General features: G+C 38.9%; 1 protein-coding gene across 1 annotated transcript in view; it reads right to left on the bottom strand.

Moving 5' to 3' along the window:
- Positions 1-17,053, bottom strand: part of KIF16B (kinesin family member 16B) — a 134,180-nt gene extending 117,127 nt beyond the window's left edge. The window contains exons 1-6 of the mRNA XM_062489051.1: positions 17,019-17,053; positions 15,043-15,246; positions 10,148-10,217; positions 8,977-9,090; positions 4,858-4,974; positions 300-397 (exon numbers count right to left, since the gene is read on the bottom strand). Of these exons, the coding sequence (XP_062345035.1) occupies positions 300-397; positions 4,858-4,974; positions 8,977-9,090; positions 10,148-10,217; positions 15,043-15,246; positions 17,019-17,053 (638 nt within the window). The remainder of the gene's footprint in view (positions 1-299; positions 398-4,857; positions 4,975-8,976; positions 9,091-10,147; positions 10,218-15,042; positions 15,247-17,018) is intronic.
- Positions 17,054-26,418: the final 9,365 nt, after the last annotated feature.

Consider the following 26,418-nt stretch of genomic DNA (forward strand, 5'->3'; position numbering starts at 1 on the left):
ATATTAGGAAGATTAAGATCTACTAAACTTAGTCTGAAATAAAGGGTTAAAAAGAAAAAAAAAAAGGAAGATGCTGTCCAGCAGCAAAGGCATTTGAGCTGTCATACAAATACTGCAATATGGACAGCTCTTGGCTTGAAGGCAGAAGTACTGTGCATTTTGACTACAAGTGCCAACAAAAATCAATTACAGGACTGAAGCCAAGAATAAAAAGCTGTTTTTGAAAAATATGCACTTTTCCCAGAGTTAAAGTGAAACAAGTTTGATAACCTGCAAACGCTTAACATGCCAAAACCTACCTGACTTCTGTTCGAAAGGATGCCTCATTCCACTTTGTTTTTTCACTTATTTTGCTGAATAGTCCTTCACAAATTCGAGGTATCAAACCTGCTTCACCCTGCAATAACAACAATTCTTAATTCCATAACTATATACGCATGCACAATATATTTTGAAAAATAAAACCCTAGATGACTAATGGAGAGTTTAAGACTCTAGAAGGGGGGAAAATCAAAACTTTTTAGCAAATACTCTCTTGCCATTTATTTAACGGCAGTCACCTTGCCACTTTAACCCTTTTGTGTGTGGAATGTACAACCAGCTTCATTTCTTTGCTACTGGAATACATTTTGTCCCTCTCATTCAGTCTGAATAATCCCAACTTCTTAAGGCAGAGACTGGCTCCCCAGAGTAAGTCATGAACTGCCTTATCTCACCTGTATCTTAACTGCTTCTATATCATTTCACTGTGGACTCGGCAACAACTGCAGAGAGCAGAACAAGAGCCATATACAAACAGCCATGGGACATTCTCATTCAAACCCCCAATTCTCAGGTCACAGTCCTTCCTGTGCTGAAAAGTGCAGCATGTCCTCTGAATAAATTAGTACAAGACAACAAAATTAAACCTTCATTCACTGTATCCCACAAACCAGCCAAATTAAATTCGGTATTTAACTACTCAGTGTTTGTCTCTGCAGATAAAGAGTTTTTATGCATTAAATGTTTGGTTGGTTTAATAAAGCAAACTGAATAAAACCTATCCCACCAAGATATCTTGAAACTTAGCATGCAGCTTTCCTTGCTGGTCCAGGAAGTGCCCTCTCCAGTCAAGCACTAAGCTGTGGTGAGTGTTTTCCCCAGCAGCAGAGGAACAGGAGAGTGCCATGCAGGTCTGGTCTCATCTGACATAGGGGTGCTCACTCCCATCTTGCTCCTTTGCCCAGATAAAATTCCTAACTCATCATCCAGTCACTTCTATTTTTTAATTATACTTTATCCCTCCATTTTGCCTTTTCCCAGCTTCTTCCTCCTCTTAATCAGAGTCTCTCTATCCTTCTCAAACGAAGCCTCATTCTTTGAAATAATAATCTGCTTCCATCTTTCCTAGCTCTTCACATGACTGCACCCTGGATTAAAAAAAAAAAAAAACCAAACAAAAAAAACCCCTAGATTAAGGGAAAATCTTGCGGATTAATCAGGCTTTTTTTTTGAGACAGCTGCCTCTGGCAATGGAGGAGCAAACTTTCCCAACATCTGTCAATTATCAATCTTAATTTCCAGGTAAAGTTTCACGTGTCAGTGTTGGAAATTCCCACACCCATCTTATTTTAGTTTTTTTTTTTAAATGGAACAGAAGAGGGAAAATACTTTTCTTTCATCTCATGCTTGGAAACAACTGAAGTGTTTTAATTAAAGCTTAGGGGAAAAAAACATGGAAGATCTATCAAGAAGTTTTAGGCAAATCATTAGCATCTGACATAACTCAGGAACCACAAAGAGAGGTTTAAAATAGGAAGCACAAACTCTAATTGAGTAATTTCAACTTTAGCAACATAATATTGAGGGAGGAAGCACACACACATTTCCCCAGGTATTATCCTAGTAAAATGTACATCTCAAAGAATGTACACTCTTTATTGGAAACTATATTTAAACACTTTCTCATTTGCACCCCCTAGAGCTGAAGGGCAGGATCAACTACTGCTAGGGCTATTTTTTTTCCTTTGGCCTACGGAGTTTCCAGACACGGAAATCAGAAGAACCAAAATAGGTACTTCACTCCAAAACTGAATTTACTCATTAAAATCCCGTGCTTCTTTGCTACCTAACCAGAAAACTCCTTATTACAATTTAAATGTACTGAGTTTTGCCCAACTACCTTGAGCATAAGGAGCAAATTATTCTCTGTAGCAGCCTTTCAGGTCTTGGCTTTTAATCATCCACAGTCTTGCTTTCTCTCATACCCCAAGTCAGACTTTCCTGATATTTTATAGATCTCTGCTCATTTTCGTATCTCTTGATACATTTCTTGAAATGATTGCTGTACACAGAATTGCAGAAGAGGCCTTCCAGAGCCAAGAATAGCAAATATTGAAAACAAAATGAGAACAGAATCCAGGTTTTTTAAAGAGAAGTAGGGAAAAAAAAGAGTATTTATTTTCAATTAAAGTTTTCTTATAGCACTGTAGTTTCTCTGACAGGGCCATCAATTTTCAAGCATCTAGCTTGCCAGCTAATTATACTTTATATGCACTCTATACAACACCAGATTAAAGTATTTATGTATCACACCAAGAAAATTAGAACTTTATTACTGAACAGTGTCAAACAAAGTTCAGTATCTATTCATTTGAAAACTGTTTTGATGATTACAGTCATTATATATAGCAAAGCAGACTCATAAAAATGTCACTTTTATAAATTTCTGAAATAGAAATCCACACCTAAGTCATGAGATCTTTTCTGGATACAAAAGTCTATTCTGCTTATGATACTGAGGTAAATATAAAGCTACTTATTTTGTGATAACTGAAAGAAAAAGATTTACAGCTAATTTACTCTTCTAAACTAGAGGAGGTGCAAAGAGTCCAATCTTACTACATTTCAGATGAGTGATCTATCCAAAGAACAATAAGTGTTATTATTCTCATTTTCATTTCCACTTTGAGAAGACAGAATGCATTTCTTTTCCCATGGATTAAAGAATGAAACCTGCAGAGGCTGCCTGGCAAACAGGCTTCATCAGTCAGCCTTTCTAAACTGTTCCAAAAGCTGAGAGGGTTCCCTCTGTCCTTGGACAATCACAGAGGCAACTGCAAGAAACTACTTCCATCCTTTACTCACAAACTGCCAAATACCCCCTATCACACCTTCCTCTTCCTGCAGTGCACAATAGGACATAGTCCTTAAAATTAAATTTCCTGTATAATTTTCATAAGGATTTGATGAACTGCTGTCATGCTCAATTTCTGCTTCTCACCTGACAGCCTTCTTTAAGGACCTTTTTAGTCTTCTGACTCTTCAAAAGAGGTTTAAAAAGCACATAGCTTCAGAAAAAGCTGATCATTAATTTTCTCAAAAATCAGCATCTTTTTTTTTCTGTCTCAAGTTGGGCACAGAAAATCAGCAGTAACGTTTGAAATATTTGATTTTGTTACTAAACAAAAATTATTGAGTTTTGTCCAAAATAACCAAGCATCACCTAAATCAACTTCTTCCAACTCTAAATATCTTTCTTTAAAAGAAACAGCTTCCAAAACCTCTGATTACTACTAGAAGGTATGACACATGAAAAGGTTAGTGGCATACAGATAGAAGCAGTATTAAAAATTCCATAAAAACATGCTCCTCCAACAGCATGAGTTTAATGCATTGCAACAAATACATACACTTGCTCCCTCAATGTGACACAAGAAGCAGGCATTGTCTACCTGGAATTCTCCAAGGCTTTCAACATGGTTTTCCACAGCCTGGTTGCTAAAGAAACTAAGGTGTTATGGTCTAGACAAGGGGTCTGTGTGGTGGGTAGGAATTGGCTTACACCAGTTACTCAGTTACACTGAGGCTGCACTCAGAGGGTGGTGGCAAACAGCTCCTTGTAAAACTGCAAACCTGTCATGAGTGGGGTCTCCAGGAATCAGTATTGGGCCCAATGCTGTGTAATTCTTCATAAGTGACCTGAACAATAGGACCAAGTGTACCACAAAAAAGTCTGATGAAGACACTGAGTGGGGAAGTCGACACTTCAGAAGGGACAGCCACCCTGGAGGAAGACCTGGATAAGTTGGAATAGTGGGCTAACAAGAACCTTTTGAAGTTCAACAAATATAAGGTCTTGCACATGAGTAAACATAATCCAGGAATGCAGCAAAGGCTAGGATCTATCTGGCTGGAGAGCAGCTCTGTGGAAAGGGACTTGGGAGGTCTTGTGGACAGCAATCACAACGTGAGCAAGCAAACAATGCGGCAAACAAAGCCAACAGGATGCTGGATTGCATCATAACAACCAGGGGAGAGATACAAAATTCATTATGCCACTCTACTTGTCAGGCCACACGTGGAACACTGCATTCAGTTTTGGTCTCTGTCATATAAAAAAGATGTGGACAGGCTGGAAAGAGTCTAGATAAGGGCAACAAGGATGACCAAAGGACTGGGAAGTTGCCAGGTGAAGAAAGGCAGAGAGAGCTGGGTTTGTTCAGACTTGAGAACAAAAGGCTTAGAGAAGACCTTACAACCATGTTACAATATTTAACAAGTGCCTACAGAGAAGATGGAGACTCCTGTTTACAAGGAGTCACATGCAAAAGACCAGTCGTAATAGATACAAATTACTCCTGCAGAGAATAGGACTAGATATAAAGAGGACCATTTGTCATTAAAACAATCAGTGATTGGAATAATGTCCCCAGGGGAGTGGTGGATCCCCCAACAATCAACACTTCTAAGATTCATCTGAACAGGATGTTGGGTCATCTTGGCTTGACCATGCTTTTGCCAAGAAAAGTTGGAGCAAACAACCCTTGAGGGCCTTTCCAACCTGGTATTGTATGGTTCTATGAAAACACAACATACCGCATTTCCCATCATGGTATAGGACTTCCCAGATCCCGTCTGTCCATATGCAAAAACACAGGCGTTATAACCCTCAAAAGCAGATTTAAGCACATCCATACCAAGGTTTTTGAAAACCTAAAAACAAAAAAATAAAAAGATTATGTCAACAGAGGCTTGGGGAAGAAGACTGTCATCAGCCCAGCCTGGCAAATATTGAAGAATACCACAACACAAAGGCAAAACACAGAGGTATTTACTATACAAGAGGAAATTAATATTTAAAATAAAATACTAATTCTTACTACCTTATTTGTTTGCAGCACTGCTATGGTTTGTTTTTTTTCTTTCTTTCTCTGTCATGGAATACTCAACATGTCAAATTGCTACCTTTCTTCTCTAAGGCCCCAATTTCTTTCAGCAATCTCAGCTACTCCATTCACATTTCATTATTGTTATCTTTTTGCACCTTACATACGCTATTAACTTTTTTGTATCTCTGTCAACTCTCCACACTCTGCAAACATCCAGTCCCATCTCAAAAGGAAATATTTTGGTGATTCTGTCAGTTTCTTCCTTTAACTTTTTTGAAGGTTTTGTTTGTTTGGTTTTGGTTTTTTGCTTTAATCAAGTGTAAGAACATGACCCATAATATTCTCTGTATTTTCCCCTTCAGTGGCTTTCACGTAGCAATGCTTTTTAGGCTGGCAAACATGGAAACTTATTTTTAATGTGGTAAGTGACTCTCTTTCATCATTTTACCCTTTCTCTTTTACCCTCAACATGTAATAACTAGAAATGATCCCTCCTCCATGTCTCATAATATGGGACTCTGCTCTTACCTAATAAATTCAGCTCTCACCAGATGTCTTCACCACCTTCCTCTACAATACTGGCTTCAATATCCCTCACAGATTTGCCTCACCTTTCATCATCATTACCCCTCATTTTAATCCATACCCCTCACTGGGCAAGGAGTAACACTTGGTACAGCATTTGTCCCAAATAAAATATTAATCTGTGTCTCACCACCTTGACACGATTTTCAAAAATCTCATAGGTGCTTCACATAGTTTGGCTACTTGTTTGCACTTCATGTGGTTTAAATTCTCCAAGGCATACAAGCCATTTTTAATACTGAATGGCACAAGCACAGTATAATCTCACAACTTCTCCCTGGAAGGAGTCCTAGATAATTTCTTTAATTACTAATCTTCAAATGTGCCTTTGGAATATTTCACTTGACCTTCCTTTGAGAAAAGGAGTTACAGTGCTGTAACCACTTATATTTCTCAAAGAAGAACATCAAGATCAGCCAAACCTATAAAGCTATTTTATTCTTTCCCCTATTTTTCTCTGTGTCCAAGTTTTTACCTCATCAAGTCTTTACATACTACTCTTTTGATGAAATTTTCCTTTTTAAAGGATTTTCCTTTAAATTTTTACATTTTCCTTTTAACATTTCTTTTTAAAAATTTGTGTATGTCTCACATGTGATTTGAGGTAGTGCATAGGACAGGTATGGTCAGCCTTGTCTGAACACAAAGGCTTAACACACAGGTTAGAAGAAAAGACTGGATGGGACACCCATTTGTCACAAAAGGGCAGTAAATATCAAAATTCTATTTATTCCTCAGTCAGGAATACAAACTAAGAAGCTTGATGGGAAATTGCCATCCCCCCTCTAACTCTGGAATACTAAAGTGTATTTTGCATCTACAAGGCATATTAATAAGGTATGTAGTATTAGACAGATTTCCATTTCTTAGTTTTCTGCCTTTCAAATGGAAAAATAAAACAATCATCAACAAAGCGCACTGGGCAACCATCACCAACAATCAAAATCAATTTTATTTCCTGGCAAGATGAATGTGAAAAAGAGGCCCTTCTATGCCATTGGTGCAGTAAACTGTAATTTCTGCAGGAACTTGATAAGGGCTTAACTACGAAGTCTTCCAATTAAATATGAAATTATTAACACAAGCAAAACAGTAGCTTGTGCAGCACATGTTTAGGAATTGCACTCCTATAGTTTAAAAACTCCTTTTGTTTTCCTGGTGCTGCACACAGTGTAATTAAAACAACACCCAAAAAACAGTATTTTTGTAGCTGAGCAAGAGCAGTTCACACTCCTGCCACTACAGATAAAGGAGATATCCACGGTTGTGGAACTCACTTTAACAGCAAAATATTGAACACAGACATTGAAGCCATGTTTGCAGTTTATCCTAACATCACCAGTCATAAAACTCACAGCTTAAAAAATTATTCCTCAAGGCTGCTGCAGCCATCACTATATGGGCATTTTAATTTATCTTTTATTTCTATAGATTCCTGGACATGGGCAAGTTATAGTAATCTTGCCTCTACCTGACCCAGTCTGAAACAGGTAAATGGCACCAAAAGGAAAAATTTTCTAAAGGGATATTTATCACTTACATGTGGGCATCAATACAGACTACAACTTGGATAGCTATTTGTATGCATTCAACTTTACTTTGCAAATGATTATTTTGACAAGAATTAACTTCACTGTTCCACAGCAAATTTGGATTCTGGAAATAACCTGCACTGTAACAGCAAAAACCTACTAACACCATGAATCTCTTCTGGAGTTCCTATAATGTGGTTTTGTCTAAAACAGCTTTCCAGAAGTATCTAAAGGGAGGTATCTAGAGCATCCAAGAATTAAATATCCATAAATTTAAGTCACAACTGGTGCATAGGAAGAAGATTCATTTAAAATCAGAGCACAAAAATACACGATAAAAACTGCTTTAGTTAAAATAAATAAATAACTGACTCTGCATGCTCAATTTAAAGCATTTGCTAAAATTCTAGCAAAGCCATATGGCCTGAAACACTTGCCTAAAACCATTCACTAGCATCTCAGGTTCAAATCATTGCTCTCAAATACATTATTACTTCAATTTGCCAGAGTGCTGAAGTAATCAGGTATTTCTACATTGATGGCCAAATAAAATGTATGTTTCCTGGTATTTAAAAAAACATAGCAAAAAGAAGTGTTACTTAAAAGAACACCACCAAAAAATAAGAATCCAGAAAGTTTAAGAACATACACGATCAAACCCTTAAATCTCACTGAAATAAAAGTATTCAGAAAATAAGAAGACATATCTCTTACTCTAATGATTAAACAAAAAAAATTCAAGCCTAAAATCCCCATCAATTATAGTCTTGATATATATAATGACAAAACTTGTCATTCTCATAAATATTTTTAGATGGCTTCAAACTTACTGTTTGATATGACTAGTTTTAATTGTGAGGCTTTCTAGGTTTAGCCATTACAGCATCCCTGATTTCAAGGGTTCCTGAATAGATGGGATACATACTGAGAAGGCAGTATATCCAGCTGGCTTACAGGATATTCAGTAAACCTTATTTTAAGGGGAAAGAACTACTCTCACTTGAAGCTTACAGCACCAAGACCAAAAGAGAAGTCAGCAATCACAGCTTACTTGAGAATCACTTAATAAATCTATTACAGAATGGGAAAGAACCGAAAAGTTCAACGTTCACATGAAATGCAAGGTCACGGAGGGTGTCTCTGTTCATCTGAATAACGCCTATAGCCCCGAGATTAATTTTCTGTTCTGACTATGCAGAAAGAAAAACTGTTTTGTCCTTTCTTAAGGTGAATACTCAAGGGAGGAGGAAAAAAGAATCTTCTTCAATGTGTAGCAAGGCTTTTGGACCAAGAAAAAAAACAAAATAACCACCACCAAAAAAATCCACATCACACTTCAACCAGATAAGAATGCTTCTAAGTGAATTAAAGGTATATGCTTGTTTCTCAAAAGTGATTTTTTCTAAAAAGGCTTTCAAAATCAATTTCAGAGCTTAGAGATGTTTTTTTAACTGGACCTTATACAATACTAATCAGACAAAAGAACTTGAAAGAAGGCATTCAGCCTGCTGTATTAGAAAACACACCACTTACATTGTTAGATAAGTTAAAAAAAAAGAACAAAACAAAATTCCAACTCTCAGGTACCTAGAAAATTTCTAAATTACACATGAATCGCTTGCAATGGAAAGAAGTTTCAGGGAATGCTTTCAAGCCAAAGGAAAGGGAAAGGAAAAAAAAAATCAATTATTAACATTCAAAAATCCTACCATTTCTTGACAAGCAAAGCTGGGACTTTTACTGTCTGCTGAGAAATAGGAAAAATCATATGTAAATGTTTTCGTTCTTTCTCGTCCTGTGTCTCCAGTAGCCCCCTCTGGTATCTATTAAAAAAAAAGAAACCAGAGTTGGTACAACACATCCTGATGAAATAATTAAAAACATTTGACAATAAATAATCAGAATGCAAATCTAACATAATGCTTTACACATTCAGAAATGTATAATGAGAGGTCAGATTACGATTCCAACAACACTGACAAAATTAGAAGGAGGTACGCCTTCTGCAAAAAAAGACAGCCACATCATAAAGCAGCACACTAGGAATTGTTTGGATTTTAGTTTACTGCTTTTAACCCCACAGCACATTTTTGTCATAATACACAGGTTCAGTTAAATGGGTCCATGCATGATGTTATTATAATCAGGGTTAAATGGGTGTTAAATGGGTCCATGCATTATGTTACTATAATCAGGGATTATCCTACACATATAATTTATAGGAGCCAGAGAGACGTTTGCACCATGAACAGCACTTCAATATGGAGTCATAATTAAAAAGGTGTAACATACCTGCTGTTTAAGACAATCATCATGTTCAAGACATGACAGCTGACACTGTACTTCAGCAATACTCACCATGCTCCAAATCATTCTGAAGAAACTACACACTGAAACTTTTTTTCATATATTAGTCACAAGAAACTATCTTGCAAAAACTAATTTGCTGCACACGGCTTCTCTTGGTGACAGAAATGTTAAAATATACCATCAAAAGATAATAGCAAGTGATGGGTACTTTGGGTTTGGTTCATTTTCACGGGAATTTCAGAAGGCTTCTACAGATGAAGCAAAGATTTAATAGCTATCAGAAACACACCTCTATTCTATTCTATGCTTGGCTTTCATCTCCCAGCTAAGTAATAATCTGAGTGATAAACCTATGCAGAAATGATGAGACAGAGCCTACAGAGCGGTCTTCAGAAAACCATGCTGTAGCAAGTTAACAGTGTAACCTGGTTTCCCCAAAGCATTACAGTAAAATTGTATTTTAACAATAAGGGGCTACTGACCACAGTGCAGCAAGCATTACTGTTTTGTCCTGTCATATTTTGGCAACTATTGAGTTATGACTTCATCTTATAAATTGTGTTTACTCACCTTTAAGTTTGTGATTGTTGTTTTATTTTTTTCCATTGAAATAATAAACTTTGCATTAAGATCTTTCTCCCTGAAAAAAAAAAAACAAATCAAAAAACAACAGACTTGATTATGTTAAATAAAACCTCCCACAGTTGTCCAGAGTCATATTTCCACCCATCAGCCTGCCACAGTCAATTCTCAGATTAATTAATTTTTATTTTATTTTTTAATTATTGTGCCCAATGTTTACTTACTTCTATGGCATATACTTGAAGTATTTGGGCTTGCCTCCAAATCCGTTCATCTAGAAACAGAGCAGAAGCTTGAGGAAACCTGCTTCAGAAATTCAACTCTGCAAGTCAATTAAGTGGTTTGTTCTTAATTGGAAGTACTCTGATCCAAAGCCCAATTAAGTCAAATATGTGGCACTAAGGAAGGACAAAACAGAACACAAGGCCCAGCTTCTCACCAACTTCCAGCAGCAGCAGTTCACACATAATAAAAGTAACAGGGACTGAATGTTTAAACCACAAAAACCTGGTATTTTAAAACTCTCTTAGAAAGAAGGTACCAAACATGTTTTGAGCTCTGATAGCAGTGAAGGAGGCTGTATTACCAACAACTGCCCAGGTTTGTGGCTTCCCAAAGCACAAGGATACCAGGAAGGAAAAAAACCAGTTCCAAAGAAGTGAACTCGTACTTATTTCATAATTGTTTCTGACAGTTCTCAAAAATACCATACAAAATTGTGAGCTTGGTGTCTAAACCCATCATGTAACAACCTGCTTGCCATAGATGCAATTTTGCTATTGTTAGGCATAAGAGCAATGCAGTCTGCTCCTGAATGACAACCTTGAGCAGAACACTGCCTGTGCTAATGAAAACACGCACATGGAAAGAAGAGCCAGAAGGGAAAGATGTGCAGCACACAAAACCTCACTCTTCAGATGTTGACACACCTCTCCCAAAATCATCTGCTAAAGTCACCTGACAAATTGGTGTGCCTGACCAGTGCAGAGCAAACCAGAGGGCTTTGAAGCAATAAAGTGCTGCTTCACCATATCACACAATATCTCAGCAACTATTGGTTATTCACTTGTACCAGCACAAAATGCAAAAGAGAAACTTCCTCCCAATAACAGGACAACCAGGTTCAGGATTTTAGTGTTGTTTTCTTCTTCATGGCACACTAGATCACCCAATTCTGTGTTCTCCAGCTACTCTGCTCATATTCAGTTTTCCAACAGAAATAGCAAAGAAAAGCAAAACCAATTTTAAAATCTACATTAATGAATAAAGATTAGGCAAATTAAAACACTTAATTAAATATCAACACATTAGGTCATTTTCTCCTCCTGAACCAAATCTGTTCACACAGCAGCACTCAGGGACAGCCTCCAGGATGTTCTCACTGCTATTTCATACACCATGTGGAGCTCCAAGATCACAAGGGAAGGAAACTTAACTCATGATCCCTTGGTCCCTAACTAAACGACAAAGTGATCATGCAGGCAAATTTATTGGCACTGACACCAGAAAATATACCAGCCCAGTGCTGTAATTACCCCTCTACTATTGGTCAGTTCAGTTAAGTCATCCAGCAATTAAGTGCAAGGAGGAAAGAGGAGTGGGGGTGGGGAGAAATCAGAAAAACTACTTCAGATAATACTGACACTTTAATATAAAACCATGTCAATGTTAGTACCAGATATGCTTAAAAGAACTAGTACCCTTCTCCAATAATTTACTTGCTAGACGGATTACTGGGGCCAAGTTTTAATAATTTCCTCATAAGGGGAACATGGGTTGTGAAAAACTGCCCTAAGATTATTTAGAATCTGTATCAAAACATGGCAGTTCATGGCAGAACTCCAACAGAGATATCTCTATGTCGAGCATTTTTCTCTCCCTCCCTTACATTCCCTGATTATTTTGAGGGCAAAGGCCTGAGCGATTTTTGCATCTTCATGGGGATCTAGTTGAAACCATACTACAGACAGTCAAATATAAGCAGTATCTCCAGATTTCAAGGCAACTTCCAATGACCCCTGTTCATTAAGTCTCTTACCCACCACAAAACTTTTTGAAGATCCTCTCACAGAAGGGAGAAGAGCATGAAAAAGTGAAAAAGTACTGTGATGTCAAATATAAATCAACAAAGGAAGCATTAGAAAAAGTTTTATTATTGACCTGCAAAATCTGTTTTGTCTTTTTCAAAGTTCATTTTTAAGTTCTTTCCTTTAAGGTCCCTCAATGAAAAGTCTTAAAAGAGTGATTTTTTTTATTAATCCATTCTGTACTATTCATATATTAGAGCATGTATTATAGCTTAACCCACTAAAAATTCATTATATTATGATTTCCCTTATGGGAATTATTCTGATGACCTGTCAAAGATACCTCAGAAGAGAACAGAAAGAATAAGATGCATTTCATCCATGGGGTGGTAGGGAAAAACCTAAAAGGACAGGATAGAAAGTGCAAGTTTTCCCAAAGAGCATTTAAAAAGACCACTTCATCAAACCTCCAAGGCTGAACAGCCAAGGACACAACTACTACCTGAACTGCCTGCAGAGCACCTGTGTTAAAATAGGTGATCTGTCAAATACACTCTTGGAAATACATTTGACTGCAGAAATTCAATGGAAAATGTGTTGGAAGAGGATTATACTGAAGAGCAGATGTGCAATTTTGTTTCTCAACTACTCAAAAACAAAGTCTGAAAGTTCATAAACTAATTCATACTCAATGGCTTTTCAGCAAAGTTCCTTCTATTTATTTTTGCATTTTAGGCACAATATTAAGTTTTTTCCTGTTTTATCACTTTTCTTGTTCACCACCGAGGTGTATTTCTGGGATCACAAAGTGAAAGCATGGGAGTTGCTTAACAATCAGGAGAATTCAAGGAAAATTTAACTGAAAAACAAGCACAAAGTGTGGCACAGAGATAACTTTTCATTTTTCCGATACCTTGATAATACAGTAACTGTGAATTTGCACTGATGTCTCATTTACACAGACCAATAGCACTTTCCTTTGTCAGAGGTAACACAAGAGAGGAACATGAATTCAACTGAATGCTCTTAAAAAGCAAGCAAAAACCCTCCTATACAAGAAATTCTTCATTACTTTCGGTAACTACAAGGAAAGCAAAGTTGTTGCAATCTGAAGTATCACAGTTTCTCTTTCCTGTCAGAGGTTTTTGTTCCGCTGGGTTTTTTTTAACATCTTCAGTGCTTATCAAATAATTTAGTAGAAAGTACACTTTTAAAAAATGCAATTCAATATCTTTCAACACAGTTAAAAACTGGTAGTCTGTAGATAAAATATCTTTATGACTTTTTGTTGGGCTTTTTTTTCCATAAACATCAATAACAAGTAGTTTCAATGTAATGCTAGCTGAGACCTAAAATAAATCAAGCAATCTGACCTTGTCACACCATTCTGGAAATCCACTGTATGAAAATCACAGTACACTGTATGAAAAAACACAGTTGTCTCCACAGCACGACAACTGCACAGCATATCCTAAGCTTCCTGAGACCAACAGGGCATCCAGCGACAGCTGATAAGGCTGACAGCCTCCCCCTTGTTCAGGAGAGCTCTAGAGTCTCCCTGACAGCTGCCCATTTTCTTTGACAGCACATCTTCATTATCTTCAAGACCTCTACTATGCTGTCAAACCCAGCTGACATCAGCCAAGAGATTCAAAAGCCCTAAATGAGCCCGGGCTGGCTGACAGATGAGCTGTGCCAGCTCTTGAGTTCTACCTCACTTCCAGCCAGACATGAAAACAGAAGAAAAAAATCCTGAGCACTGAAGTGAAAAGAATCAGCTTCCTAATGATCAGATTGCATTTGTCTCAGTAAGAGACAGAAACTCTGCACCTATCTGGCACTTTAAAAGAGAATTTTGTCATAAAGCACATTTTGTATGGGCATGGGGTTTTCTGTGATCAACAGAATCTTCATAATTTGCTAGTAGAGATTTATTCCCCCTTTCCCTTCTACTGGTATTTTAAAAATGGCGAATTTAAAAAAGAACTGAAAGAGAGAGCCCTGCTAGTCCCAGGACTTTCTCCACTGTGCAGCTGAAACCAGAAAAATAAATCCAGTGACAGACAATGCAGACAACAAGGGAAATCTTGTACATGTCAGGAAACAGAAATAATCTCTAAGCCTACGAGTACACACATATTGGCTCTTGTATGAAGAATAGCCTAGATTAAACACTTTTAGCCATAAGAGTAAATTTTATCAACAACACTGAAAGCCACAGTTTAATATATTGCAGAAAGGCTCCTAAAATATGAACATACAGGTGTCCTTGTGCTGTCTTCTGTCAAATGATATCCAATATCTTTGGGAAAACTATGCACACTTGCAGGAACACATACAGATTGAGCACTACATTAAATCATGTACTTTGTTGGGGAAGATGAAACAGGAAAACCTTATAAATATGATTGCCTGGCATAAGATTTTGAGAATATGGAAACTATAAGCAAGATTGAAATGAAAGCCATCTCTGAGATACCAAACCTTAGTTACTGAACAACTCGAAAACAACAGTATGGCCAGCTGAAGGTAATCCCCTCTTGACTGAACAATTCCCTCTGCTTGCAGACAGGTCCAAGGGTCAGAGAAGACCCTACTAGCTTGGCAGAAGGGGTCCAAAAAGTAGTTTTTAGGGTTTAAAATGTAACACAGTATGGTAATGTAATGATTCTTATAGGCTGTATGTAAATGCTATAGAATTTGTATCTTGTATTAGATTGGTTAGTGAGAATTAGAATATTCAGCACAGAAGATTTATTGTATTGTAACAGGAACCTCGCTCTCTTAGCCCTTACTTCTTAACTTTTTACTCTCTCACTCTCTCACCCTTCCTTTTACTATTGCTCTTACTCTTACCCTATTGCTTTTTCGGACCTGCTCCAAGCTGCAGCTGGCAGCTCCAAGCAGGGCCCTTGCACCCTTTGCAATAAACCACAAGTTCCAAGACCCGGCTTCAGAGATCGCTCATCTCTGTCCGTCCCGACCGTCCTGCCCACCGTCAGTCCTACAGTACTTGAACCTGTTTTTAACTTTTTGTTATAATATTTGAGGTAGCTCCACCTGCCAAGAACCCAGATCACAACTGGTAAGTGACCACATATGCAAATTTTTAAATCATAAGCAACAGCTAACTTATTGTATCTACCTGCACCATGGTAAATGTTCTCCCAATAACCTGGAAAAGGCTTAGTATTCAATTAGAAGACTACCTCAACAGTAACTTTCCTGCTATGCCTGCATACTGACCATGTTCAGTAATGGCGGAATTCAGTAAATGCAGGAACTAGTCCTGCACTGCTAAAGTTTAAGATAGCCAAATGTGAATCCTCCTCTTAAAGGCTGCTGTAAGAAATGTGTAAGAAAATGTAGCAAAAGCCCATCTTTGGCAGAAGAAACATAAAATATAACCTCAAACACAACTGTTGATATGAATGACATTCTGGAATTCTGTTGTAACTATTATACCACTGTGAAGGTTATCCAGGACTCCTAGATTTCACCCCATGCAATACTTGGGGTACTTATTTTTAATATCTTGTTTCTTCCAATTTGCTCTTTTATCCCTGCCTTATTTGTTCTTTTATCTCTGATCCGTCTTCTTTGATATATGGAAAGAGCATGATCCAATTTTAAATATTGCATACCTCATTTATTCTCAGTTCTGTGTATAAAGCTGTGCAAAAAGCACTGAAGAGGAAGGTCTGAGATAGAATGGCAAACACAGGAGCTACTTAACAGTCAACCAGGTCTAGTCTCACCTTCCCACTGAAGCAAGACTTCCCCTAATGGCTTTCTTAAAAGGTATTAGCTTCTATCCAACTGCCTGAGCTTTCATTCCCTTCAGGAGATTCTTACACAACCTGAACTATCTTACCAGCAGTAATTCCTTAGATACTGTTTAAGCTGATCCATTATAAGCTTCATTCCATTACTCCGGAGATATTAAGAAGGAGCCATAACTAAGTATTTAATTTCTCTTTTCATCATTTAAGCCCTGAAAGTATGTGTAGATTTGCATCTCCTAACCTATTTTGCTAGTCATAATACATAGAGTATGCATGTAGCTTGATACTCTTTGAATCAAGGACTCCCATCATTTTTGTTGATATTTTCCAATATAATTTAGATAATGAGGTTCCAAAAAACAGGATTTTATGAGATATTAACACAGGGGCTGGCTGGGGGACGCCCCAACCACAGTTTCAGTGTTTGGCTCGGAAATGTATTTGCATACAAGGATTACACTGAGAGTGCAGCACACTCCTAAATTCAAATCCATTGCTTCTAAGCAGAAAAGCTTCAAAAACTAAACACCAAGAGAAAGGTCATAGAAAGAAGAGGAAAATAAGTCACTAATATTCAAAGACCATGTACTTCAGCATCAGTGAGAAGCTGCAGAGAAACAAACACCAGAGACTGCTGGCATTCTCTAGTGCTAAGCCTCTTAAGTTTCAGCTCCCTAAGTTTCCCTAACCCCTAAGGTTCAGCTCCCCTGAGCACTGATGACATTTGCTGTTGTGGAAAAGCCTAAGGAGAGTCCAAGAAGTTTCTCTAGAATATCCTGACCTGTGGCATCCAAACTCCCAGTCAACTCTCATCCTTGATGATGGCTTCTCTATTTGACTTGGAACATGTTATTTTAGCAAAGGACACTCTCCTCAGAGCCTGCCCCTTAAACCAGCCCTCCAGTACTGTGTTTTACCACCCCTTACCAAACACATGGTTAGACCACCTTCAATTTATGCTCTTCAGAAGAGCAACTGTTCTGCTTTACCCTTGCAATGTTCTCCTTAAACCCCTGAATAAAAGAACTTGGGTGTTTTTTTCCTCACCTCCCAATTGCTTCTTCCATTCCATGAACAGACATGAGCTATTTATCTACCACTATTTACTACTCTTACACACAAAAAAAGGCCTCAAAATAGATTGATTGTAAGATTTCTGACAGCTCTTTTTTTCTTATATATGACGACCAACACTTTTCTGTAAGGCCATTAGGCTGCTTTTTTTTCCAGTCCTTCAAGGCTCTGCTGTGAGCAAGTTGTTACTTCTGCTTCAGTTGCTTCAACAGCAGGTTTTCCAGCCTTTCCTCATTTTAATGGTCTGTCTACAGTCTTATAATCCAGCTTACTACATCCCTTTCTCAAATATATGATCCTTGTAGATACCATTTAAAGAACCCTCACAATATACAGCACCTGTGATTCTTAGCAAACACTGCTACCTCAAGTGCATCTTCATTCCAGAACTATAAACAGCAGTAACAGCCAAACTACCACCTCTCATACTTTTATAATTCCTAAGGGCATTTTTACCTAATCACAAATGTTTATGTCATAATTTGTTGTTGATACCTGTTCTCAAAGAACACATTCTTACCATGTCTGACATCAAGTACCACCAAAACCAGAGAACAACAGTCTCTGCAGAACAGGTACATCTGCATGTCCTACCCATCTCTCTTTACTCTCAAGTTTTACATCTTGAACACGTGGCCACACAAAAATCATGTCATTTCACCTATAGGGTAAAACACAATTCAGATTCCCCACTTTGTAACCCACAACTGAACAAGTACTAGGTAGCAATTATTAAGGAAAGATGACATGGATGTTGTCAGGCTGATGTTCACTCCTCTGTTCCTCCCTGTAGCAGAGGACCTATCCTGAGAAGATTAATGACCACACTGTAGAATAGAACCCTTCCTACAGTTTGCTCCTCTTGAAGAGGTGAAAGATAGAAAGTAAAAACACTTCTTGATGTATCTTATAAAACTAAGAACACTTTTTCTTTCAGACTTCAAGTGCTCTTAGTATCAAGTTTACATGATCCAAGAACTTGGATCAGTCTACACCATTAACGCACTGATCCAGTGCTAACAACAGCAGTAGCACGCTGATGAAGGGACTTGTATATACACATATACACAGCTTACTTCTAGGGAGAGAAACATATCTACTTTGGAAAAAAAGGAGAAATCTGGCAGAGGTTATTAAATATGTTCTAAGTTCTGAACATAAAATGTGGCAAGGTAAAAAAGCCACATTCAGAACACTTAGTTCATCTTGACAATTCAGCATCAAAGTAAATTTTACTGGATTCAAACTCAACCACATAAAAAGGCAGAGGCAAGACAGATATATGTTCACCCCAGGTACACCAGAGCCTCACCTTATACTTAAGGATCTTTCAACTTCTTTTTATAGTAGAGAAATTGTACATGATTATAAATCAAATCACAAGCACCATTATTAAAATGGAAGTTCCAACTGTTACCATAGGAAATAGCAAACTCAGCTTGCTGATAAATGGCTTATCCTCATTGGTACAGTAGTTCAGGAAGCAACAGTATTGGAACACTTGGCCATATTTAAACTCTGAATTATATATCTGAGATCAGTCTGGACACTTCTTAAGAGCAACAACCAGCAATCAGTGTTTGAAAGAGATGCAGTAAAAATTTCCCTATGTACTTCAGAGGCAGATATGATATTTAGCTATAAGCAACCTTCCTTCTAATCACTTCATCATTCCTCATGTCACCTGTGATACATTGATGTTACACACTAATGTCAAAACACGCTCTCGTTATAAGCCTATGAAAATTAAAAATGCACACAGTAACTTAAAAATGAAAAATATACAGTAACTCGTACTTTAAACTTGTAAGTTATGAGACACCAATTCATTCCTCTTCCCTGCATTGACAATCTTATAATACATTTTCCATGCATGTTTTTTACTTCTCTTCTCAATTCTAAAAGCATGGATAGTTAATTATGAATTCCATACTCCCAGTAAGTTCCTACCTAAGTCACTTGTAAACATTTAGAATAGAAATTAGGAATTCAGCTGGCTCTTCACTGTTTACCTGTTTGTTTCTTTCTTTTTCCCATTACAAAAACACTCCAGTCACAAGTTCCTTGTAAAACAAAATAGCTTCTTTTATTATCTCTGTCCTTTGCATTGCTCTATTAACTTATTGAAAACTCTGCTATTGATACTACAGTCTGGATTGTTCAAGCAGTTATTTTTAAAGATATTGGTCGTAAATTTCCCAAGGTACTCTGCCTCCAGTTCTGCATGCAGAGGAGTTGCTTAGACTTACAGGCATAAACCAAGTTATCAAGAGGGTCAACTTTACACCTAATGAATAATCACACAGACAGTACTTGTGGATTAAAGTATCAGATCTTAGTCCAAACAAATCCCAGAGTCACAGAAAAGCAGTCTCTAAGCAATAGAACAAATTTTCTCTGTCTTCCCACTATCAAATAGAAAAGCTTTTAATCTTCATGCTATAATTGTGAATGGCTGCATAACCACATAGAGCATTACAGTGTCTGACAGGTACTTCTGCCACCCCCATTGGTCACTTCTGTTTGGAGAGCAAATCCAAGAAATGTGAGCATGCAGGAGAAAAAAACCTGGTCATTTAAACATTAAAACAAATCAGAATTTCTATTTCATTATATTGGCAGTAAGAAGAGAGCCATGAAAAAGTCTAGGCAACTCATTTAAATAAAATTCTAAAAATGCTGAGAGAGAAGAACTTACTGCAGTGCAGACCCATGCTCTGATGTCAGCTGCATCTTTGCATGTAAAGACAGCACATGAGCCTCATTTAGTTTGCTCAGCCAGTTAAATAATTAGTTTGTGCAAATACAAGAAACAGACGAAAAGGGTTAAAAATCTGAAAAACCTTGCGAACCTCTATTACTTCATTAATTAAAAGCCAAAGAGAACAGAGCTATAAGGTGTAAGAAATTGAGAGCCACAATTAGTGGCAGTATTTGGGTGAATCAAGTTGGTATATCAGGTATTAAAACATTTTTTCTTATTTGTCATATTTTAGACGGATTTATTTAACTGACTGCCTTGGGGTGATTCATAATGATAATGTATCCCGTAATCACTGTTCCCAGAAATTCTTACTGTACCTTTAAGGTCCTGCAGCCGGGAATGTAGGGGGAGGCACTAAGTTGGGTTTTGGAGCAGGCGTTTTATAAAAGGTGCCCGCTCAGGTTCAGACCGCGGCTTTGTATGGGTGCTGTTTGCTTTGCTGCACGGGTGATTCGATCTTCGCACAAAGGTTTTGTTCTTCCTTTTTTTTATTATTATTATTATTATTTTTTTATTCTCTTTCTTCCTCGGCTTGAAAAAGCCGCGGTGGTGATCTTTAAGCTGCCTTGAGGGCGAATTCCACAGCTTCCTATCCGACAGTCGAAGGCGTCTCGCCCTAAGCGCAGCGGAGCGACGCCAACCCAAGCTGCCACTGACCGCGTCCAGCCGGGAAGGAAAGGACACCGAGTGCTGCCAGCCTAGCTGCCTCGCCTGCCGTGCCCACCATCCTCTGCCTTGCCGTGGGAAGATGGGACGAGCCTTCCTCTACTGCTGGAGCCGCGCCATGAAGTTGCTGCCTTTCCTAAGTCCATCCATAATGTCTCTTTGTTCCAGTGGGGTGGTGAGGTCTAGCAGTTTTGGTATCTAGCAGTTATTTAATTCTATCTGTTGATATCCTGTTTGTTAATAAACCGTGGTTTTTAAAACTTTGCTCTGTAAGTATTCATTTCTTATTAGTGGAAAGGGATTATTGCAAACATAAAAGAGATAACTCATTCCAGCATGTTCTTCTTTAAATTGTCTCAAACCAAGACACTGACAAAAGCATAAAAGTGGCTTCCTGCAACACTAACTAAATTCTAGTTTATATAAAGAAGAAACATGAAATGGAAGCAAGAAAATACTACTCACTCTTCTTTAAAGACTCTGAATAGATGAACATAAAGCATTTATTTGAACTGTGCAGATACTATGCATAAAACAAAATAGAGAGACAGAATGAGGTACGGCTTATCAGGATCCCAGATATCACACTATGCAAAACACAGCAACTAGTAACCAGTCACCCAAAGTCATCTGTTCAGTATGTGAGCAAATAGTGCCTCAAATTTGATTACACTTCTCAACAATCTGATTTGATTTATGCTTCTACTGACAGTGTTGGAAAATGAAGCCTTAGAAATCATGGTGTCCAAATCCATTACCTTGCCAAAGCAAAATACATCAAACACACAAGCTCACTTCCCTGCCAATTCCTATCTGATGAAATAAACCAAGGCTTCAACCAGCTGGCAAGTCTTTTGCTGCCTTTACAGAAACTTGCAGCTACAAGCACAGACTTAAAGGCTGTCATGGCAATTCAGTGTTGAATGAGAGAAAACCAAATGACAGATGGAGACGCACCAAGTAATTGAACTTTCTAAGCTCATGCCACAACTGGTTTCAAAGCAGTAACTGTAAAGCCATTAGACATACTTTTATTACATTATGCAGAGATAGAGTCAAATTATTTCAGTGTAACATCTGTGTAACACAATTTGGGATGTTACTCCAAAAATGGTTAAGGACTTTAACAACACCACTGAAATGAACAAATTCTTTCCAGGTCAAGTCTGAGAAAAAAATATCACAAAGGAAGAAAAACAAAAAAGTTTGTTAGCTAAGCAATTGAACAGCAAGTAATTCTTAAACAACCCTCTCCCCATCACTTTTTCATTCCAAAATCCATGTTCATGACTTAGTACACAATTACCAGTGCTGTAACACCACACAGTACAGATGCTCCATAATGCAGGAGTCTTCCTATAACCATTCATCCACTGTGTCTTCTCTAATTAAAAATGACTCATGAAACTAGCTGCATTATATTATTAAACTTCAAAAAAACCAAAGTAAATTTAACTACATTAACTCCATACAGCATCACGTTTAGGATTTTGAAACTAAGTGCTGGAGAATGAACACCTGCTTGTAAAGTTCCTCAGAAGGGGCAGAAAGACCTTTCCTCTGTAAAATTCCCCAGGGACCCAAAAAGGCAAAGGGAGAACAGCTGAGAGACGTGCAAGGGAACATTTGTCAAGGTGCCCCTGCCTTGGCAGGGGGGTTGGACTAGATGATCTCCAGGGACCTCTTCCAAGTCTAACAATTCTGAGAAACCACTAAGAAAAATATAATTACTGCTCCTGGCTTACAGCTCACCATGCCTTTCCTGTTGCAATAGGAAAAGTTATTGGATCCTCTCAGGCTTAGGATCTCAGTTTCACAAACACGGCATGAGTCCAGCAGTGACTGATAGAGAGGAACACCAGTGACCCCAGTGCTGGGTCCCACACCAAACACCAACTGTGCCACTGAAAAAAATCAGCACTTAAAGGCAACATCCCAGGGCACTAAATCCAGCTTCCTTATAATGTTTCATAAACATCTAACATATCCCATAAACTCCAGGGTTTTAGCAATTTAAACTGGTAGGCTCTTCACAGTTTGCATGGTCTGACGCCAGTTTTCAGAGTAAACCTTCTTGCTGCCACACAGCTGTGACAAATGCCATTTTCTCAGCTTGCCCTTTGGACCACACCAGATCTGGTGTGTCTGTCTGCCATGCTCTTAAGATTTCCCTTTTCCATTGCATCACAAACCATTTCCATCGTTTTCTTGGTATGCTCAGATCCAGTCCCATCCAAGTTACCTTCCCACATGCAGTAGAGACACCAAGTAAAGAGTCTTTGTCTGATATTCCTTCACCACAACACTTGCAAACTGCCACTCACAGGTTACAGGTCTGTGTTTCCACTGCCTATCACAATTACCAGCCTTCTCTTCTGCCCTGTGCTTTCCATTTCTGTGTCTCTTTGCAGACTACAGGTACAGTCCTCCTGAAAAACTTCTCCATGCTACCAAAACTTGGCACATAACAAGTCTTATTAATACCCTGAAGACCTATGCTAACTGTTGTCAGAGATTCTTCAAGGAAAAGTGGAGTGTATATATAGAAAAATTTAAAAATTTTTAAGAACCATATGGTTAGACCTGAGGGAAGAGGGCGGGGGAAGCAAGAGGGTGTGAGAAGATTATTCACCAACCCAGACCTTCAACCACTCAGCTCCATCCACCTAAATGATTCAAAACCAACCTGCAATATTTTCCCCTTCCTACCTTCATTAGCTCTATTTTCATAAGGTTTTTTCTTCCGCTCACTGAAAACAACTAGATATTGAGTGGCTTTCAGAATGTGGCAAATTGTGTGTTTTAAACACCTGAATTGGATCAACTGAGAGAAACAAAAAGAGTCTGATGGGCTGCATGCTCTTTAAACTATTTTTCTTTTGAACTGGCTACATCACTTTGGAACAAGGGAAGAGGAAGAGCACTGGCAGTAGAATTGGATAATTTTCCACACGTGGTTCTTAAATTAGACCACTAACATGCCATGCATATTATGCACTTATTTCATTAAAGAAAACAGTGTTTATTTCCCAGACACATCTCAAGAAGTGGGTGATGAACTCCTGTCCATACAGTAAATGCAGCAGACTACCTGGTCTATATATATACACCTACATAGATAGATAGACAGACACATATTTTGGGCATAAGCTGATAACCTTTATCCGTACAAATGAACTAGACAACAATCTGTCTCTCTCAAGCAGGTAGAAAAGGCTGCGGTTTCCAGATACAGTAGGTTTCTTTCACATTTTAGAAACCTGACTATACATCCTTGGCAGGTCCCTCCTCTTAAAGTTTTCTATCTTCACCAGAGTAACTCTTCCGTCATTTCAGAAGGACCAAAGCAATGTTTCAGACCATGACAGACTGAACTTCCCAGGCAAAGACCCGCTCCTCTCCGCTTCACCGGGGAGACACTTCCCAACCTCCCGAGGAGGAGAAGCGCTCCCAGCAATCTTTCCTGCTGGGCAGAGCGGCTCAGCCGAGCGCCGGGAGCCCCAGAATTCCCGGCAGAGCTCCGCCTCCTCAGTGGCTGTCATCGTCCTCCACGACAGAGCCAGGACACGGCGTTCCTCGCACCCCTTGCGAGCGACACCGGTTCCGGAGCGAAGAAGGCCGAGGTGGCCCCACACTCACCTGCGGTTCATTGGCCGCACTCGCACGGCCACCTTCACAGAAGCCATGGCTCATTCCCGCCGGTTCGAGGTGTCCCTCGCCACCGCCCCGCCCCGCCCCGCCCGTCACTAGGGCCGAGCGAGGCCACCCCCAGCCTAGGCCGTGTCCCTACGGCGACCGTCACCCTGCCCCAGCGGGCGATACGGCGGCCGCGCAGGGACATAACGCACCTCGCCGTTCGCCTGCCTGGCCGCGCTGGGGCGGAGCGGGGCAGCTGCGGGAGGAGGAGGAGACAGAAGAGGAAGAGGAGAAGGAAGACAAGGAAGAGGAGCTTTGAGAGGAGGAGTTAAAGCTGGTATGGGGGGGGGGGGGGTGGAAGTATGGGAGTTTATCTGTTGGGCCATCCGCCGCGGTAGGTTTATTTATTAGCGGAGTGTATGCTTCTATACATACATACACATACATATATATATATATATATATATATATATATAAAATCATATATGGGTACATATATCACAGAGTCGCAGATTCAGTTAGGTTGGAAAAGACCTCCGAGATCATCGAGTCCAATCTTTGACTAAACACCGTCATGTAAACTGACCAGGGCACGTCCAGTCTTTCCTTAAACACCTCCAGGGACAGTGACTCCACCACCTCCATGGGCAGCTCATTCCACTATCTAATCACCCCTTCTGAGAAGAAACTTCCCGAAGTCCAACATGAACCTCCTCTGGTATGGCTTAAGACTACAAAAGGGTCAACCCTCACTCAACCCTCACTTGTCTATAACCTCTTTTCAGGAAACCACTCTGTTATGTATGCTCATATCCATATATATACACACATGTACATATATATACACATACACAGCCCTCTGTAAATATATAACTCCCCATTACACATAGAATTTTTAATATATGGGATTAAATATATATTTTATATAGAGAGCATATATATATTGTATATATATATTTATATATATATATGTGGAAGATAGATATATATTTCTTTTTATCTAGGTATTTGTCATTTATATCTATATCTATCTATGCGTATCTATATGTTTCTACATATATCACAGAATTGTTAGGGTTGGAACGGAACACTGAAGATCATCCAGTTCAACCACCCCATCAAGGCAGGGTCACTTAGAACAGGTGTCACAGGAGCACATCCAGGTGGGTTTGGAATTTCTCCAGAGAGAGAGACCCCATGACCACCCTGGGCAGCCTGTTCCAGTGCTCTGCTACCCTCAGAGCAAAGATCTTCATGTTAAGCTGGAACTTCTTGTGGTTTAGTTTGTGGCCATTGCTCCTTGTCCTGTCACTGGGAGCCATTGAAAAGAGTCTGGCACCTTCCTCTCGGCACAGAGATATTTGTCTGTATTGATGAGATTCCCACTAAGTCTTCTCCCGACTAAACAAGCTTAGCTCCCACAGTGTCTCCTCGTAAGAGAGATGCTCCAGATCCTTAATCATTTTTGTGACCTCTGCTGAAACGTCTCCAGTAGCTCCTTGTCTCTTGTTTAGATATGTACCTACATATTTAGGTACATAACACAATAAATCTGGGTTATTATTTTATTACAGCAGCTCTCCTGCTAGGTATCAGTGCTGACTCCGTCCTTTGAGCATAACAAGAGAAAGCTGATTATTGTCAGCTTGGCAAAAAGTGAGAGAATAAAAAAATTTAATTCAAATTTACATTAAATGCAGCATGCTGGAGCACCTCTCCTACAAAGACAGGGTGTGAGACTTGTGGTTGTTCAGCCTGGGGAAGAGAAGAATCCAGGGACAAAGGCATGGAGTGACAGGACAAGGAGTAATGGCTTCAAACTTACTTAGAGAGCAGAGTTAGATTGGATATTAGAAAAAAAATCTTCACTATGAGGGTGGATAGGCACTTTAACAGGTTGCCCAGAGAAGTTGTGGATGCCCCATCCCTGGAGGTGTTCAAGACCAGGCTGGGGAGACCTCTGAGCTGGAAGGTGCCCCTGCCAATGGCAGAGGGTTGAAAGGAGATGATCTCTAATTTTCCTTCCAACCAAACAATTCTGTGATTCTATGAAATAACAAATATTTTATTTGGCACTGTCAGTGACTGGAAACTACACCCAGGATAGAGACACCATTTAAAATGCTGTATGAACATAGTTTCATTCAAGCCACTGAGCTGTTGACACGCAAAAAAAACCCAGTTGCCAAGACACAGAAGATATCAGACCCAAGCATCTCAACTTTAGCATGACTCCTATTGACAACTTATTGTCTCCAAAAAGGGGAAGGAATAAGAAAAGAGATGTGATAGTAAAATCATTACCTG

This window comes from Cinclus cinclus, chromosome 3, assembly GCF_963662255.1.
Source record: "Cinclus cinclus chromosome 3, bCinCin1.1, whole genome shotgun sequence".
In the NCBI taxonomy this organism is placed as follows: Eukaryota; Metazoa; Chordata; class Aves; order Passeriformes; family Cinclidae; genus Cinclus; species Cinclus cinclus.